Source organism: Chlorocebus sabaeus, chromosome 12 (genome assembly GCF_047675955.1).
Source record: "Chlorocebus sabaeus isolate Y175 chromosome 12, mChlSab1.0.hap1, whole genome shotgun sequence".
Classification (NCBI taxonomy): domain Eukaryota; kingdom Metazoa; phylum Chordata; class Mammalia; order Primates; family Cercopithecidae; genus Chlorocebus; species Chlorocebus sabaeus.
Window position 1 is genome coordinate 114,395,129 of NC_132915.1, and position 19,238 is coordinate 114,414,366.

Below are 19,238 nucleotides of genomic sequence, written 5' to 3' on the forward strand. Positions count from 1 at the left end.
AAGTCTTTAGGGGTGTGAGTGTATCCTATATATCATATAAGTATATATAGGATATGTACTATATATATGATATATATATGGGAGTTTATTAAGTATTAGCTTACAGGATCACAAGGTCCCACGATAGGTTCTCTGCAAGCTGAGAAGCAAGGAGAGCCAGTCTGAGTCCCACATCTGAAGAGCTTAGAGTCTGATGTTTGAGGGCAGGAAGCATTCAGCATGGGAGAAAGATGTAGGCTGGGAGGTGAAGCCCGTCGGCTCCTTTTCACGTTTTTCTGCCTGCTTTACATTTGCTGGCAGCTGATCCGATTGTGCCCACCGGATCAAGGGGTGGGTCTGCCTTCCCCAGTCACTGACTCAAATGTTAATCTCTTTTGGCAACACCCTCACAGACACACCCAGCATCAGTACTTCGTATCCTTCAATCCAATCAAGTTGACACTCAGTATTAAACATCACATCCTCCTTTTCTCAACCAGGGTTTTGTGAGATAATTAAGCCCTACAGAAAATGAATTAACTACGTTTTCAGTTTTCCCAAGGATGGAGCATAGCTTGTATCTCCCCAGATGTATAGGAGAGAAATCCTTTCTCTTGGGATATCTTGGGAAATAACAGCTTGAATTATCTCCAGATTCCCCCTCATCTGTGGGGATTCTGTAGGCCAACTGAGGAAGGTTTTTGTCAGAGTGGATTTGCATTTGTTGTTTCCAGAAGCCTGGGGTGTTGCCAGTCTGGGCTTACTTTAGCTCCCCTTTGGGGATGATTCTCATTCAGCTTCCCCACCTTGAAGTGAGCCCAAGGCTTGGCACTCCTACCCCTGCACTGGAAAGGGCAGTTCTTCAGTTCAGCCTCAAGGGGGACCTGTGCTGCCGTCGCCTGCCGTTAGGAGGAGTAAAGCCCCTGGGCCGTGTCTGCCCGTGGCTGTTTCTGGTGAAGGCTCTCTTCTTTTCTGTATTCCCCTCCAAAGCTCGCTGTTTTGCTTCATTGTCTCCTATTTCAGGGATTTAATTTTTTTAACAAATAAGTCTTTTTAAAAATAGCCTTTCTCCAACAATGACTTTAGTCTGTTGCAGTTCTCATTTTTTCCTTTCCATTCTTTCTTCTGCTTTGACTTAATTGACATTTTTCCCCTATGATCGATCATATGACTTTCATATGATTTCCTATGTTGTAGTAAATCAATTTCATGAGAAATAGTTCCATCCAAGCTCTGGATCTTCGTTATATTTATTTTGAGCAACAAAAGTCTTCATTGAATCCAGACTGATTCTTTTTTCCCAGTTTACTTAAGTTAATTAATTATTCATTTATTTTAGAGATGGAATCTCATTCTGTCACCCAGACTAGAGTACAATGGTGCCATTGTAGCTCACTGTAACCTCGAACTCTTGACCTCAAGTGATCCTTCTGCTTCAGCCTCTGGAGTCGCTGGAACTGTATGCACGTGCCAACACACCCAGCTAATTTTTTAATTTTTAAATTTCTTTGTAGAGACAGGGTCTGTCGCCATCTTGCCCAGGATGGTCTCATTGCTTGAGACTCCTGGGCTCAAGGGATCCCTCCCACCTCGGCCTCCCAACGTTCAGGGATTATAGGCATGAGCCACCACACACAGCTGTGGCATGTTTAATATCCATAGTATGGTGCTTCTTATAAATATTGCATATTTAGTCAGTTTATGGTTGTGCATCTTATAATTTCTGTTATTGTAAAAGAACTTAACGACACACACCTGTAAGCCCAGCACTTTGGGAGGCCAAGAAGGGCAGATCGCTTGAGGTCAGGAGTTTAAGACTAGCCTGGCCAACATGGCGAAACCCTGTTTCTACTAAAAATACAAAAATTAGCTGGGTGTGGTGGCGAGCGCCTGTAATCCCAGCTACTCGGGATGCTGAGGCAGGAGAATTGCTTGAACCTGGGAGGCGGAGGTTGCAGGATGGTACCACTGTACTTCAGCCTGGGCAACGAGAGCAAAACTCTGTCTCCTATCTCAAATTAAAAACAAAAAAACAAAAAAACTTACAACAAAAACTTTTGGGAAGACTTATTTTTGTGGGCAAACTTCATTTCCTTAGCAGATAATGTCTGATAAATTAGTAGAATTTTTTAGGGCTTCAAGTAAGTTTTGCCAGATTGCTTTCTCGGATTACATAATTTTCATTTTCAACAGGAAAGTGTGACGGTGCCCATTTCAAAAGTGGTCGCTTTAAACAGCTTGTGCTCGTGGGCGGGGGCTGGTTATCTTGGCTCTGGAGTCAGCAGCCTCAGTGGTAATAGACCCCGACTGCTGTGGCCTTGACTGTTTTCATGCTCATCTCGAAGCTTTTTTTTCTCTGGCACAGCCTTTCTCTGCAGGGCTTCAAAGTGGCCAGCAGTCAAGGGCTCCACAGTGGGCGCTCGATTAGCACCTTCACTTTGTTGCTCTTTAAAATCCTATTTGCTTTGATATTTCTTTAAAGAATTCAAAATGAGTTGCAGCAGTGGGAGGCGGCTCCAAGTCACTGCACGTCTTCCTTGGTGTCCCTGAGGTCTCAAGAGCTCTGTCACCTACAAGAAGTAAAATATACAGTAGGATAGTTGAAAATGAAGAATTATTGTACAAAAAACACTGGGCAGGGACAACAAAATTTACCTTAAAAAACAACAAGCTGGTGGCCATGTTAGCCATGGGGAGTTTGATTTGTGGGAGCACGGCTGGGGTGGGGTGGGGTGCTGAGCGGCAGAAGATGGTTCCTGGGGGAAAGAGGCGACGAATGGGGGGCTGGCGAGGGAGCAGGGCCTGAGCAGAGGCTGGGTTCCCCCTGGGAAGAGTGTCCTTCCAAGCTCTATGGCCTCACAGGACCCTCTCCTGGGATCCCGAGGAAGAAAATCCCAGGTCAAGGGAGACTGGACAACGAGGTACAGGGAGCCCTTGTGGGTTTGCGGGTTGGGGCTGGCCCCTGCTCCTCCCTGTGCTGTGGGTTCACGGTCCCAGCAGAGGCAGTGGGAAGGTATCACCAGGCTCTGGGCTTCTCAGCACATCGAGAGCCACTCAGCGAGCCAGGGGGGTCCACAGCCACAGGGGCAGTGCAGGGTTCTGTGTTGTTCCCAACCTTGGTGCAGCAAGAGGCGAGGAAGGGTCTGTTCACGTCTCTGCGGCAGATGGTGGTCCTGGCTGTCGTGCACCGTGGTCGTGTGTGTGAAGCGGTGTTCTTAGCTGCAGGCCATCCCTGGTGGGCCTGCGAGGACCTGACGCAAGTGCTGGGGACATGGGAGCTGGGAGAGAGCCACGCGATGTGACTTTATGTGTACCACACCCCTTACTCGGAGGCCCTGTGTCCTTGTAGGTGGTAACGTGGACCTGGAAAGCCAAGCAGAGGGAAAGAAGGAGGTAGAAGCGGATGACGTAATGAGGAGCGGCCCCCGGCCCATCGTCCCGTACAGCTCCATGTTCTGTTTAAGCCCCACCAACCTGTGAGTCTCCTTGCCTGCCGGTGTGTGTGGCTGCCCACTCACCCCTGCATCGCGACCCATGGGAACACAGTGGCCAGCGTGCACTGATTCTGCACGCTTACGTAGACAAACGTCTCTGAGTACCACAGCAGTCCCCAGAGGCACGTGCCCGTGTGGCCTCATTCTGCAGAAGAGGACGCAGGCACAGGAGGTTCTGTGACTGTTCACAGGCAGCCTCAGCAGAGCTGGGATGAACTCCAGGCCCGGGCTCCTCACCTCCTATGTGGCGTGTGTGTGTCTCTGCACACAGGGACCCCGTCTGCCCTGTCTCACAAACACACTTCCATCCATCTGCCTTCCCATCACACCTGGCGCCTGTGTGCCATGCATGTGTGCACTGTGTGTGTTTGCATGTCTGTCTGTGTGTCCGTGCCTGCACTTTTCATGCATCCGTCATCCACTCTTCAGTCCGGAGCTTCCATTAGTCCAGCCAGTGTTGATGTGGCAGACAGCACTCTAGGTGCTGGGAATAGCTAGGAATGAACAAAACAGGTGAGATCCCCTGTCCTTGCTAAGCCTGTGTGCTGGTGGGAGAGATAGACAACAGACATGACAAATAAGTAAAAGACATAAGATGCAGGTAGTGATAAGTGCTGGGAGGAAACACAAAGCAAGGCGGGGAGATGCGGACCTTTGGGCGCTAAAACGTAGATGAGAAGGTCAGGTGGGCTTCTGCGGCGAGACTGGAGCAGAGCTTTAGGAGGAGGAGGCAGAGGGAGAGGCAGAGCAGGGGTGGAGCCACACAAGAGCTTGCCCGGCCAGAGCAGGGGCTGGGCAGGTGCCCGGGAGGGCAGAGGGCAGCAAGGCTGCGTGGACATGCCCCTGTTGGTTACTAATCTGTCCATCCCCTTCTTTCACCATCTAACTGTCTTTCCACCAAGCCCTGTGTTATCCCCTCTTCCTGCCTCCTCCCTCCCATCATTCTTTTATCCAACACGCACGTCTGGGGAGCTCTGCTGTGGTTAGGAGTAAAGCGGTAATGGAGGCAGACAGGGACCCTGCCATGTCAGGACTGGCAGTGCAGTGGCAGGTGGGGGCGGTGACCCGGGGTGGAAATGGAAACACAGGAAGGCACTGGCGTTCTGGGAGCAGGTGAGAGAAGGCCATGGAGGTTTGCTGGTGCAGTGACATCTTGGTTGAAACCTGAAGGATGAGTAAGAGTTAAGGTGAAGAGGGGAGAGGGGAGGAGCTAGTGGAGCGTTCACAGTAGCCCAGAAGTAGAAGCCAGCAGTCGGCAAACAGCCGAGGACAGAGCTGGGGTGGAACACAAAGGGTAGGCGGGGCTGGCTGGGTGTTCTCTTGCGGCGTTGGGGGGTCACACCATCCCGGAGCACACTGAGGAGCGTGGGACATGTGCACGGCGGGGGCACTCAGATTGCAGCCCAGCAGGGCCCTTTTATAGGGAGACTGCAGATGGAGGCCACTGAGTAGACGGTAAGGGTTCCAGGGAGAGGCCCTGGTGGTTAGACCAGGGTGCTCATAGTGGTGAGGTTTGGAAGTTAAGTGCGTGTGGAGGAATTTTAGAGGCAGAATCTACAGAATTTGGTGATAAATTAGATGTGAAAGGGAAAGGAGACATCGAGGATGACACCCAGTTTCTGCCTGACAGTGGCGGAAGGCACTGCATTCACCGAGACCTGCAGTGCTGCTGGAGTCCCGCCTGCAGACCCTACAAAGCCTGGGGCGGCTGGGGATGTCTCATGGTCAGGTGGACTTAGGATCTGAGCTGGGGGTAGAGCTGAGTGCCAGAAAGCCAGACACAAGTTGGAGTGGATGACGGCTGAATTAGAAGGAAACGCAGCCCTTTTAAGGAGGGGAAGTGGCAAGGGCTGAGGCAGCAGCAGGCTGGCGGTGGGCCGGGGATGAACAGCTCTGTGGACAGAGGGGCAGGAGCTAGATGGCAGAGTTCCCTTCAAGGAAGAGGGAGATGTGGGCAGCCGCTTAAGGTGGATGGCCCTTGGGGGTTTGTAGGTGTGGGTGAGAGGAAGAGCTGAGAGGGACTGGGGGCGGTGGGCATGCCTGCGAGGCAGGGGAAGCACCGCCAGAGCACAGCCCTTGTGATGGGTAGGTGCTCAGTAATGTTGAACAAGTGAGTCAGGCAGATGGGACTGGAGCAAAAGGCGAGAATGTGGCAGTGTGTGGAGCATGTTCATATGCACCCTGGGAGCCTGGACAGGGCACACACCCCGCACGGGCCCCAGAGAACTTTCCTAGGGCAAGAGAGATCTGCTCTCCCTGAAGAATGTTGATGCTGAAATTCTTCCTCTCTGAGCAACTCCTTCCCTGCTGCCCACAGCTGACCTGTTCTGTGAAAGGGCTGGGTAGTTGATGCTGTTGGCGTTAGACTGCTGTTGGCTGCATGGACAGACAGTTGGTAATGAGTGGATGTAGCTGTACTCCAGTGAAGTTTTATTCACACAAACAGGTCAGCCCGATCTGGCCTGTGAGCTTTGCTTTGTTGACCCCTGCCATGAGGTTCTGCAGCCTTCCCCACTCCCTATCTGAGGAGGCCCTCTCAGGAATCTCAGCCACTCTCCGTCACCTGGCTGCCACCTCCAACCACAAGGACCAAGCGAAGCTCTGGGGCCACAGCTTCCTGAGGCAGCCCAGAGCCCTTTCTGTGGGACGGGCTGAGGCTGCCCTGTGGTAGGGGGCTGGCGCACCCAGCGGGTGGGCCTTGTGATCCGTGCGTTCCCTCACAGGCTCCGCCGCTTCTGTCACTACATCGTGACCATGAGGTACTTCGAGATGGTCATTCTCGTGGTCATCGCCTTGAGCAGCATCGCCCTGGCTGCTGAGGACCCGGTGCACACGGACTCGCCCAGGAACAATGTGAGTGGCCCGGACGGCCGGGCCCCCGCCAGGCTGTGGGGCGGGAGCTGGGTGCCTTCCCAGGAGCCCAAGGGGCTGGGGTGGGACTGGAGTCCTGTCTTCTCACAGGACACCCCTCCTTCCTGTCTCTGTGTGCCTGGGAGTGCAGGACCGAAGGTCTGGAGACAGGAAGACGGTGCGGCAGAGGGGGCCTGTTCCCAGACAGGCTTGTCGGAGACCCCCTCCCAGAACCGTTGTCCACAGGCTTCCTGGCTTCCTGGATGACTCCGAGGAAAAACTCGGAGCCACCGAGGGCACCCTGGCTTAGGTTTCAGCCCAGCCTTTGAGAGTAACCTTCCTTTTGGTTTCAGGCTCTGAAATACCTGGATTACATTTTCACTGGTGTCTTTACCTTTGAGATGGTGATAAAGGTGAGATATGTGGCTGCCCCTCGTGACCCCAGTGTTTGAGATGGGACCAGGGCAGGGGTTGAACCACAATTCCTATAAACTCTTAAGACATATGGTAGGTGTGAACTGGGTGTGTGCTCAGCACGTGAACGTGTGCAAAAAGGCTTTGTCGTTCACTGAGGAAATTACGTTCCCCCACTGGGAGTGCTCCCCAGCGTCGTGCCTGGGCCTCCACTTGCCCTGGTTTCTTGAACACATGAGCTACAGTCGCTCTCCAATGTGCACATGTGGGCGGAGGCCCTCCCTCTTGGGACAGCAAAGGAGGAGGGCTGCGTGGCATTGGCTCGGGGAGGAGGAGACCTGAGAGAGAATGTTGGAAGATTGCTGGAAGTGGGTGCTGAAGACTTGAATCTAGGAGGACGTTTGTCTTATGATAGATTCAGAGTCCTTCCGTGTCTGCCTCTAAGTGTTGGTACGAGGTCCCCCCATATCACTGTCTGACTAGTGTGGCCCTTGTGCGTTTATGCAGCTGTGCCTTCAGTGTGATTGAGTGTGCACACAGCTGCACGTCCGTGACTTCCGTGCAGCTTAGGGTGTGTGTGTGCCCGCGTGCATGCACACAGGGCAGCGTGTGCGTATGGAGCACTGACAGCAGATGCATGAACACGTTACCTCTGCTATTTCACTCTTGCAAAATTTTGCGGGGTGGGCGTCATCATCCCCATTTTACAGACATTTAGCGAGGTTATGGTGCTGTCCCAGAATTGCAGCAGCAGGAGTGACAGAGCCAGGATGCAAGTGAAGGTCTGTGGAACTGCCGTCCTGCTGCTCTGAGCTTGCCTGCAGGGGATCTGGGCGAGCTCTGAGCTCCCTGGGCCCATGTGTGCCTACAGCTCTTCGGTGGAGGAGCAGATGGAGATGGAGGCCTCAGTCTTATTCAGGCTGAAGGGAAGCTGGGAGCCCAGGCAGGATCTCAGCTGGTCACGAGCCTTATAGGGATATTTGGGTCCATGGCATTGAGGTCCAAAGGCCCACTGAGGCCCTTCGGGGTGTGACCTAGGCCGTGCCTCCCTACTCTGACAGGGCGTGTGAAGGTGTCTCTAAGGTGCACTGAAGTCACAGGTGAGCACATACGTGTGCACTCTCAGCCACACAGCCTTCCACGGGGACCTAGAGCTATATTCCTCCCTCATGACTCTGGAGCCTAGCTCTGCCTGTCTTTCTGGGTTTGTTTTGTTTTATTTTTTTGAGACCGGGTCTCACTCTGTCACTCAGGCTGGAGTACAGGGGCGTGATCTCAGCTCACTGCAGTCTCTCTGTCCTGGGTTCAAGCAATTCTCATGCCTCAGCCTCTCAAGTAGCTGGGATTACAGGTGTGCACCACTACGCCCGGCTATTTTTTGTATTTTTAGTGGAGATGGAGTTTCACCATGTCATCCAGGCAGGTCTTGAACTCCTGAGCTGAGGTGATCTGCCTGCCTCAGCCTCCCAAAGTCCTGGGATTACAGGCTTACATAAGCCACCATGCCTGGCCATGTTTTACTTTTTCCTGAGAGACAGGATTTCAGCGTGTTGCCCCGGCTGGTCTCCAACTCCTGGGTTCAAGCAATCTGCCTGCCTCAGCCTCCCCAAAGTGCTGGGATTACAGGCATGAGCCCCCGCGCCTGGCCTCTGCCTGTCTTTTCTGGATTATCATGTACCTGAAGTGTGTTTCTCCCTCCTAGATGATCGACTTGGGACTGCTGCTTCACCCTGGGGCCTATTTCCGGGACTTGTGGAACATTCTGGACTTCATTGTGGTCAGTGGCGCCCTGGTGGCGTTTGCTTTCTCGTAAGTAACGTTTGCTCTGCTCTGGCTGGGGAGCGCCCCCAGAGTCACGATGGGCATGAGGGTGAGGGAAGAAGGAAGAGGCCCTGCTGTGGGCCTCCCTGGGCTGCCTGTGGCTCTGTCGCTGTCTATGTGGGACTGTCCCTGCCTGCTTGGGGTGGGGCTGCGTGGGGTCAGGAGGGCCTGAGGTCTGTCTGTGGCTCTTAAACTAGGTAGGGCCCTGGTGTGGCCTGTGACCCTGGGACCATCCCCGCCTGCCTGGAGGGGTGGGGACTATGTGGGGCTGGGAAGCCCTGGTGTGGCCTGTGGCTCTGGGACCGGGTGGCACAGCCTCTGGTGTGCCCAGCGTTTGCCTCCCAGGGTCCTTGGAGGCAACTTCACCTTGACGTGCTCTGAGGCAAGTCTGCTCCTGACCCGGGGAGACCTCTGGTGCTTTCGCCCAAGGCAGAACTGGTGGTCGCCTTCCCCTCTTGGGGCATTAGACGTCTCTGACTCCCAAGCCAGTGGTACTTGGCCCTGCTGTGGCTGGACCTGGAGTTGGCTTCCTCAGACCCTGCATGGAGGCTATTGTCAGGGGCTCAGCTACAGCTGGGGATGGGAATACAGCGGGGTGTTGTGGGGTGAGATCCAGAGACAAGGAAGACCCCTAGTGGACGACAGACATGCGGGAGGGTCCACATTTCTCCGAGCCGCTGGGAGGGCTGCTCCTGGCGCCACTGACTCTGTTCTCTTTGTCTTCCTCTTGCTGGACTCGGCAGGAGCTTCGTGGGGTAATGCCTGCTCTCCCCCACACGCTGTCCCTGACATCACAGCATTCCAGCAGCCCCTCTTGGGTCATTTCATCTCCAGCCTCACCCCCCGCTCATCCACCTTCACCCCATCGGGGCGCATGCTGCCGGGAGCCAAGTCCCCGGCCAGGGGTTCCTGCCATGCCGCTGGGAGCGGGGCGGGGAGCTGGGCTGGAACTGGGCATGGTCAGCCCTTGGTGAGGAGCTTCCTGGTGAGCAGGCTGTCCCCAGTGAGGGCTGGAGACTGGGGCCATTGGCCTGGAGGGCAGCAAGGGCTCCGGGAGGGAACTGCCACCTGTGGCCAGAGCCCAAGGACCGGGGGACATCGTAAGGTGCTTCCAGTGCAGCTCCTCTCCGGAAGACCGGCGTTCTTTCCTCTCCACTCCAGCCCCCTGCAGTTCCCACTGTCTCCTCTTTCTGTGATAAAGGAATGAGAACTTTGCTAAAGCATCATCATAGGCCTTAGGAGTGGGAACACTGCAGCCAGGGGTCCCCCAGTCAGGAGGAGGGGAAGGGGTTGGGCCCATCCAAGCGGCCTCAGAGCAGGAGAAAAGGAGCAGGCCCCAGATGGACGCTGCCCCAGAAAGCCTCATTTACTGGGCGACAAAACAGTATCCCCTCCCTCCTGCCCCTGTCCGCTCTTCCGTCAGCTGGTGGAGGAAGCTGGTTTGAGAGTGGGTGTCGGGAGCACTGGGGTGATGGAGACAGGAGGCTGGGTTCTTCCCACCTGGAAGCGTTTCACGGGGAGTTGATCTGATTCTGGAGTGTAGGCTACAGTCAGGGGAGAAGAAGGGACCGTGTAGCCACACGGCTCAGGGTGACTGAGCACTCCCTGCTCAGCCCCAGGTGTTGCTGGAGCCCCAGGAAGAGCACAGGGGGCAGGGCTGCCCCCGCAAGCTGGCCTTCCCCAGGGAACGTGGTGGGATGTGACCTCTGAGCAGGGTGGGGAAGGGCTCCATGTGTGAGTGAATCCCACCCAGCCCTGAGCCCTCAGCTCCCACCCTCACCTCCCACCAAGTAGAGTGGCTTTGCTTCTGAGAACCGGGACCTTCTTAGGAGGACACCTCTCCTCGACACTGCTGGCTCGGCCTCAGTAGGGTCGTGGGAGGTCCAGTCCCCAGAACCTGCTAATATCTGTGTCCCTGACAGGCGGAGGCAGCTACATGGGTCTGCCCTGGCTTTTTCTTGGAGGGGCCCTGATGGAGGCCCGCTGGTTCTGTACTTCTGCTTGCTTCTGTGCCTGGAATTTTCTTTCCCCAACTTCCTGTCTTGCTGTCCGTGCCCTGCATGAGTTTTCCTGTCTGCTGCTTTCTGGGTCGTGTTGATATGTCTGTCTCTGTGGCTCTTTCTCCCTCCCTCCCTCCCTCCCTCTCCCCTTGTTTGTCTTAGTCCACCCTGCCTCTTGCATTGCCTCTGTATTGGTCTGACTTTTTCTCTTCTTACCCTCCTTCCCCTCTTCTGTCTTCCTGCTGTCAGTTTCATGTCAGCGGGAGGAATGTTAGGGCGACTGAGGAGATCTGTAGGGCAGAGGCCAGACGAGTCCCCTTTACCTCCCTCTAGCCAGCCCAGACAGCAAGGAAAAAAGCCCTTCTAGAAGATTCTAGCCCTAGAAATGTGCTTGTGGGCTTCCACTTCTGGGTCTGCAGTCCTCGTGCAGGTCCCTTCTGTCCTCTTATTCCTGGAAGCTGGGGTGGGTGGGATGGGTGTCAGGGGTGATGGTTCTTCTCCTTATGCACCAGATGCTGCTGCCCTGGTCCCAGCTCCTGTCCTTCGATGAGGCCTGGGCCAGACAGCCTCTGGGAAGAGTCATGGTGGCCTGTGGCACCTGCAGGGCAAGGCCTCTGCGCATGTGTCCTCCACCCTGGAGGCTGAGACAAAACGCACAGGGGAGCAGGACCCAGACCCTGGGGGGGCCACGTGGGAGCTGGGCACACCCACGCCTCCTGCCTGTCTGCATCTGTGGCTTCTCCCTTCTAGAGGATCCAAAGGGAAAGACATCAATACCATCAAGTCCCTGAGAGTCCTTCGTGTCCTGCGGCCCCTCAAGACCATCAAACGGCTGCCCAAGCTCAAGGTTGGAGCCTGGAGTTGGGGCTTGAGGGATGTGCTGTGCATGTGTGCATGTGCATGTGTGTGCTCACATCACACCCCTGCGTGAGGGAGTTGGGCTGACTCAGCTGTAAGCCCCCATTACCCCAAGTAGACCTTGTTCCCAGCAGCCTCCTGTGAGAATCCTCCTTCGCCCAGCAGGACCAGGCAGCACAAGGTTTTTCTTCAGCAGCTGCAGTGCAGTATGGGAAAGGCTGCGGGACAGGCGCAGGGTGGTGGAGGGAGATGCTGGAGGTCAGGGGCTTGGGACATTGGCTGCTGAGAGGGCGATGGGCACGGGCTGAGCTTCTGGATAAAGACAGAGTGTAAACCCAAACTCGTAGGGCCACGCGGAAACCTAGTCGTTGTGAGCTTGTGCTCGGCCCTGTGCGAATTGCTTCATGTGCTTCACCTCACTTCATCTCCCAAACGATTCTTTTACTGGAAATCAAGCTATAGAGACCTGAGGCAATGTGCGACTTAGAGAAGAAAGTTTCAGCTCACTTCCTCTCCCAAACCTTTATGCATCAGATTCTTTTACTGGAAATTAAGCCATTGAGACCTGAGGCAATGTGGGACTTAGAGAAGAAGGTTTGCTTAGAACCTGTATGTGAAGGAGTGGGCTGGCAGGCAGCTGCGGAAGGCGTCGGAGGCCCACTGGGTCCAGGGAGGAGTGGCACCGAGTGGCGCTGTGCAGTAGTCATCCACAGTGTGCCAGGCTGCTCTGTGGGAGACAGTTGTGGCCCCACCTTCCCGTCACAGCCAGATCAGGGCAGCCTGGGAGGTGTCTTCCCAGCTCTGAGGGCAGCATCGTGTGCACAGGGAAGCCTGAGCTTCCAGGTTGGGAAAGACCCGAGAGAAAGCCTCCGGTGGTGATGGCTGATGACAGGCTGGCCTCGGGCCGCAGAGCACATGTGTCCCTGTCCTGGAGCCTACTGCTTTATCCTCAGTTTGCCCAAATTGCTTTCCTGAGGGGCAGGGTGCAAGTGCAGGGCAGAGCCTGGCTGCACTCTCTCTGCACAGGCCCAGCCCCTCCTGGTGCAGCTCGGCCTGGGCTCCTGGTCATTCCTGTTTCCGTGGCTGAACTCTGACCTGTGAGGTCAGGCCTCCTAGGTATCCAGCCACTGCCTCTAGCACCTCCTGCCCCTCCATCCGGGCCAAGATGCGTCCCCTTACAAGAGACAGCACCAGTCTTCTGTGTCAAGGAAGCTGGCGGTGGAGCCTCTCTGCGGTCAGGGGCCTGAGGGCCTTGCAGGGCACTGGAATGCCTGGGGGCCACCTGGACCTCAGTGGTCCTCAGGTTTCCATCCTGTAGGTCCTCTCCTCTGGGTCCCTTCACATCCTTTCCTGCTTCTAGCCCCTCCCTGTGGCTGCCCTCATGGCTCCACCCCTCTCCTCATGGCTCCACCCCTCCCCATGGCCCTACCCTTCCCTTCATGGCCCCACCCTCCCACCATGACTCCACCCCTTTCCTCATGGCCTCACCCTCCACCATGACTCCACCCCTTTCCTCATGGCCCCACCCTCCCACCATGGTTCCACCCCCTCATCATGGCTCCGCCCCTCCTTCTGCAGGCTGTGTTTGACTGTGTGGTGAACTCCCTGAAGAATGTCCTCAACATCTTGATTGTCTACATGCTCTTCATGTTCATCTTTGCTGTCATTGCGGTGCAGCTCTTCAAAGGAAAGTTTTTCTACTGCACAGATGAATCCAAGGAGCTGGAGAGAGACTGCAGGTAAACTGAGGCAGGGTGCAAGGTGAGACACACAGTCCCATGATGCAGACAACACTGGGAGTTCCCTTGGGATCAGGTGGAGCTGGTCACACGGCGGGAGACTCCACTGCGAGCATCATGGACCCTGCCTGAGGGCCAGGGAGGGGCTTGCTTGAGAAGTGCTAGTGTCACCACAGAAGACAGGAATGCATCCCCTCCCCAGCACCACACCAGGGGCCCCCAGCACTTCCTCCTCAGCAGGGTCAGGAACCAGGTATGTTCTGAGGGACACAGACATCCAGGGAGCTCAAGGTGCCCACTGGGCAGGGCTTCTCTGAGACCTAGAGATCTTGGCTGGGCTGTGAGGCAGAGGGACTGCCCGATGACTGGAGCCACTGTCACTGTCCGAGTGAGGCCTCAGAGCTTCCTGTGCCCAGCCCTGCCTCCAAAGCAGACAGGAGAGGGGCCTTGGGGAAGAGCTGGGGGAAAGCTGGGTAGCTGCCTGTGTGGACCCTGGGCCAGGCAATACCCACAGTGTCTTCCTGCCCACGCAGCAGCGTCCCAGCTGCCTCTGTGTGAATATCGTGCAGCTTCCTCCTATACTGGTGAGTGATGGGCACTTGGCTGTTCGCGGCTGGGAGCGCGGCTGCACGTGCACATGTCCGCCAGGGAGCAGTAGCCGTTCAGGGAGATGTATCTGTCTAGGAGTGGAATTGCCGGGTCCTGGGTGTGTGTGTGCTCAGCCTTAGTAGATGCTGCCAGGCCCTTATGTGAAATTACACTCTCTCCAGCCCCACATCCTAGCTAAATCTTGGTGTTTTCTGTCTTGCCTTTCTGGGTATGGTGGTCATTCACCATGGTTTAATTTTATACTTGTGAGATTGAGCCCCCTTTCCTAGGGGGATTGGCTGCTTAGGTGTTCTTTTCTGGAACTGTCTGCCTGTGGTCCTGTGTCTGCTGTCTGCTTCTTTCCTGTTGGTTACCAGGAATCATGTAATGTTCTGGACAGGAACTCTGTCACTTGTACAGATTGCGGACATCTTCTCCTCCTCTGAATGGTGCTTTCTACTCTTTTAATGGTGTCTTTTAAAAAACAAAGTTCTTCTTTCTTTCTTTCTTTCTTTTTTTGAGACACGATCTCACTCTTTCGGCCAGACTGGAGTGCATTGCTGCTATTGCAGCTCAGTGCAGCCTCGAACTCTTAGGCCCAAGTAATCCTCCCTCCTCAACCTCCTGAGTAGCTTGGATGACTACAGGCACGTGCCACCATGCTTGGCTAATTTTTAAAATTTTTTGTTGAGACGAGGTCTTGCTATGTTGCCAAACTGGTCTCGAACTCCTGGGCTCAAGCAGTCCTCCTGCCTTGGCCTCCCAGAGTGCTGGGATTACAGGCATGAGCCACTGTACCCAACCATAGTTCTTGATTTTAATATAGTCCAACTAATCCTTTTTATTCTTTTATGCTAAGTACTCTTCATATCCTGTTGAAGAAATCTATCCCAAGGCCAGGCATGTTTTCTTGCATTTTCTTCTGAAAAGTGTTATTTTTGCCTTTCATATTAAGATCTGCAATTTACTTGGAAGTTGATTTTTATGTGTTGCATGAGGTATGGGTTAAGATACGTTTTCTGATGATAGATATCCAGTTCACCCAGCGTTGTTTATTTGAAAAGGTCAATCTTACCCAGTGTAATGGGGTTTTTAAAAAAACAAAAACAAAAACAAAACAGCTTTAGGCCGGGCACAGTGGCTTACGCTTGTAATCCCAGCACTTTGGGAGGCTGAGGTGGGTGGATCATGAGGTCAGGCGTTGGAGACCAGCCTGGCCAACATAGTGAAACCCTGTCTCTACTAAAAATACAAAAAATCAGCCGGGTGTGGTGGCGGGCACCTGTAATCCCAGCTACTCAGGAGCCTGAGGCAGGAGAATCGCTTGAACCTGGAAGGTGGAGGTTGCAGTGAGCCAAGATTGTGCCACTGTGCTGTAGCCCGGGTGACAGTGCGAGTCTCTGTCTCAAAAAAAAAAAAAAAAAAAAAAAAAACCAAAACGAAAAACAAAATAACAGCATTATTGAGATATAACTAACACATTATACTGTTTGTTTATAACAATCTACTGAAAGTGTGCAATTAAGAGGTTTTTAGTATATTCACAGGTACACGCAACCATCGCCACAGTCAATTTTAGAGCACGTTTTCGACACCTCAAAAAAAAAGAAAAGTAAACCCGCACCTTTTAACTATCATCCCCTACGTCCCTAACCAACTAGGAATCTGTTTTTTATCTCTGTAACCCTCTCTGTTCTGGACATTTTTTGTAAACTGAATGATACAATGTGTGGTCTTTTGTGAGTGGCTTCTTTTACGTGATGTTTTCAGGTTTGTCCACGCAGTGGCCTGTGTCAGAGCCTCGTTCCCTGTTACGACTGAATATCTGCTCTCTGCTGTGCCACATTTTCCTTATTCTTTCATCTGCTGATGAACATCGAGTTGCTTCTACCTTGTGGCTGTTATAAATGATGCTGTCGTACACATTTGTGTCCGCATTTTTGTGTGGATCTGTTTTCGCTTCTCATGGGTGTGTACCTAGAAGTGGAGTTAGTGGGTGATTGGGTAACTCTGTGTGTAACTGTTTGAGGAAATGCCAGACTATTTCCAAAGTGGCTAAAGCATTGTATATTCCCACCAGCAATGCACGAGGGTTCTGAATTCCCCGTATCCTTGCCAACACTTGTTGTTTTCCATCTTTTTAGTTTTGGTCTTTTTAAACTTACAGCCATCATCGTTGGCGTGAAGTGGTGTCTCGCGGTGGTTTTGATTTGCCTTTCCCTGATAACGACTGGTGTTGAGTGGTGTTTCATGTGCTTAATAGCCATTTGTGTATCTTCTTCAGAGGAGTGTCTATTCAGATCCTTTACCCATTTTTTATTTGTTTTTTTTTTAATTTATTAGAATAGTTACTTACATATTCTAAATACAACTCCCTTATCAGACAGAGGATTAGGAAATAAGTATTTTTTCCCATTCTGTGGATTTATCTTTTTACTTTCTTGATGTCCTCTGAGTACAAAAGTGTCAGATTTTGATGCAGCCTAATTTACTTCTGTATTTTTTATTTTGTTGCTCATGATTTTGGTGTCACATCTAAGGATCCATTCCCAGATTTGAGGTCATGAAGTTTTGCCCCTGTTTTCCTCTAAGCATTTTGTAGTTGCAGCTCCTTATACTTCGGTCTTGAATCCATCACGAGTTAGTTTTTGTCTGTGGAGTGAAGCAGGGTCACATTCATCCTCCTTCATGTGGACATCCAGTTGTCCCAGCACCGTCTGTTGGAGAAGCCATTCTTTCCGCACGGAGTGGTTTCAACACTCTCTTCAGTGTCGGTTGATACGTGGGTTTATTTGGATCTTTTGTCTTTGCCCTCTAACCTCCCATGTTCTTATTCCCAGGGGTCAGTATTTGGATTATGAGAAGGAGGAAGTGGAAGCTCAGCCCAGGCAGTGGAAGAAATACGACTTTCACTACGACAATGTGCTCTGGGCTCTGCTGACGCTGTTCACGGTGTCCACAGGAGAAGGCTGGCCCATGTGAGTGCTCATCCTGCTCTCTGTAGCTGGGGCAGGCAGCCCCTGAGCTCGGCCTCCCTTCCTCCCTCCATCCCTGGGCAGACCCATTCTTGTGGTGCAGGTCTTGAGTTCTTAGGGCTGTCTCCTTTGGGGGTTTCCCTGACATATGCTGTCCTCTTGGCCCAGGGTGCTGAAACACTCCGTGGATGCCACCTATGAGGAGCAGGGGCCGAGCCCTGGGTACCGCATGGAGCTGTCCATCTTCTACGTGGTCTACTTTGTGGTCTTTCCCTTCTTCTTTGTCAACATCTTTGTGGCCTTGATCATCATCACCTTCCAGGAGCAGGGGGACAAGGTGATGTCTGAATGCAGCCTGGAGAAGAACGAGGTAGGTGGATGCTCTGTGGAGTCTTGCAGTGGACAGCGTGAGCAGCACCATCAGGCTTTCCTCCTGCACACAAGTCACTCACAGCCGGGTCAGCTTTGGCTGCCACTGTCTGCCAACACAGGGGCAAGGCCTCCTTTCTCCTGCAGAGGGACCAGATTTGGTGGGTTGAGGCCTGCTTGGAGAAGGTCTGGGCTGCCTCAATTTGCCTTCTCTCATCAGGGCTCCCTGTGAGGGCTGGTGAGACGGGCTGGTGCAGTAGACGCCATAGGGTAGGTTTTCTGCTTTTGAGTCTCTGTGCTCCTTTCTCCCCTGACAGAGGGCTTGCATTGACTTCGCCATCAGCGCCAAACCCCTGACACGGTACATGCCCCAAAACAGGCAGTCGTTCCAGTATAAGACGTGGACATTTGTGGTCTCCCCACCCTTTGAGTACTTCATCATGGCCATGATAGCCCTCAACACCGTGGTGCTGATGATGAAGGTGTGTGGGGCTCAGCACAGGGGGCAGCTGGCGCTGCTAGGGATTGGGATCTGACCCTGAGGCTGAGTGGAGTCAACCTTCTTCCTCCTGGCATGAGCCAAAGCAGTAATGGCCTTGCATCCTGGCCAGCACGGGATGCCTGTGGAATCCTGTTTCCCTTTGTTATCTGTGGGCTGGGACAGTGGGGAGGTTCTGGGAGGACTCGTGGAGAGCAGGAAGGGGTGTCCCAGGCCTGGGCAGGCATGGAGTTCTGTCCGCCCCCCTTGCTTGGTCATGGTGGTCCCAGATGGGGTGTCTTGGGGCTGCCAAACCCATGGCCAACAGCAGGTCTTCCCCGGGCAGTTCTATGATGCACCCTATGAGTACGAGCTGATGCTGAAGTGCCTGAACATCGTGTTCACATCCATGTTCTCCATGGAATGCGTGCTGAAGATCATCGCCTTTGGGGTGCTGGTACGTGCTTTGGTCCCCCCTTTGCCTTTTGACAGCCTGCATTCTGGCTCGCCATCTGTAGAGCGACCTTTGGGGGCTCACAATTTGGAGCTGGGAATTCTCCGAGTACCCAGAGTGTATGTGACACTACAGGGGCTCTGGGGAAGGGGCTGTTCTGACCCTCTCGGCTGCATAAGCTCTGCCCCCAGCCTAGGTCCTGGGAGGCCAGCAGGGCTGGGTTCTTCCTCTTTGGACACATGGCCCTTAGTCCTGCCTCTGCCCAGGCCCAGAGGTGTCTGTGTCTCTGGCTTTGACATCTGCTTAGCTCTGGCCTTGTGCTGTGCCCCCTGGGGTGGCCCGTCTGTCCTGTCCTCTGTGTCTGTCACCCTCACCCCTTTCCTGATCGGGGCCACCACCTATACCTCTTTGCCGACAGAGCCCTCATCAGCCGCTGGCACTAACTGCTCTTCTTTTTCTCTAGAACTATTTCAGAGATGCCTGGAATGTCTTTGACTTTGTCACTGTGTTGGGAAGTATTACTGATATTTTAGTAACAGAGATTGCGGTAAGTAGCATTTCTGTCCCTCCTTCAGGGTCCCCAGGTGGTTTCCTTCTAGAGGCTGCTCCCCTCAGTGCATCTCCAGGCCCTGTGTTGGCCTCTTCCTGGGTTCCCCAGGACCCCCTGGATGGACCCCCTGGACATGTGGAGGCTTCGCTCCAGGGGTGGAGTTTAGGGATTGGGTGTTACCTCAGCAGATATTCTTTCTTGCGTGAGAAAGTGGTTCTCAAAGATCTTTTGGGCCTGAGAGTTACCTGGAGCTCCATGGTAGCAACTAACCAAGAAGATGTGAGTCTTACATTTGTATCTGTATAATGTGTATCTAACAAGGTGGTATCGAAAATATATAAACCGAAACCCGTAAGGATTTATATTTTAAAATATTGCCCCCCACCATCTCTCTCTCTCTCTCTTTATATGTGGGGAAATACTCATTCTTACCAAACCTATGTGGATTATGCCTTAAAATTGCCCAGTGCTGGGACGTCAGCTTGTCTCAACAAATGCCACAGCATCTGATCATAAAGCAACATTTTTTGAGTACAACACATTATACTGGAGATAAATGGCAGAAACCTCATTTGTTTGGTCTTAGGTTGAATTTTCGAGAAGCAGATGCAGAAATGAGCACTCATGTGGAAGTTATGTCTTAAGTGGTGTTCCCAGTAGAAACCAGCC

At 53.3% G+C, this 19,238-nt stretch overlaps 1 protein-coding gene across 10 annotated transcripts in view; it reads left to right on the plus strand.

Annotated features, from left to right (window-relative positions):
• Positions 1-19,238, plus strand: part of CACNA1B (calcium voltage-gated channel subunit alpha1 B) — a 250,421-nt gene that overhangs the window by 166,772 nt on the left and 64,411 nt on the right. For all 10 annotated transcript variants that reach the window (XR_012094909.1, XR_012094910.1, XR_012094908.1 and 7 more), the window contains exons 21-31: positions 3,329-3,455; positions 6,197-6,326; positions 6,677-6,736; positions 8,440-8,546; positions 11,309-11,405; positions 12,995-13,155; positions 16,584-16,721; positions 16,887-17,088; positions 17,405-17,569; positions 17,912-18,022; positions 18,483-18,566. Coding sequence is in view for 6 of the 10 variants with exons in the window: in XM_073022144.1 (XP_072878245.1) it covers positions 3,329-3,455; positions 6,197-6,326; positions 6,677-6,736; positions 8,440-8,546; positions 11,309-11,405; positions 12,995-13,155; positions 16,584-16,721; positions 16,887-17,088; positions 17,405-17,569; positions 17,912-18,022; positions 18,483-18,566 (1,382 nt within the window). In the remaining 4 variants the exon portion in view is untranslated. The remainder of the gene's footprint in view (positions 1-3,328; positions 3,456-6,196; positions 6,327-6,676; positions 6,737-8,439; positions 8,547-11,308; positions 11,406-12,994; positions 13,156-16,583; positions 16,722-16,886; positions 17,089-17,404; positions 17,570-17,911; positions 18,023-18,482; positions 18,567-19,238) is intronic.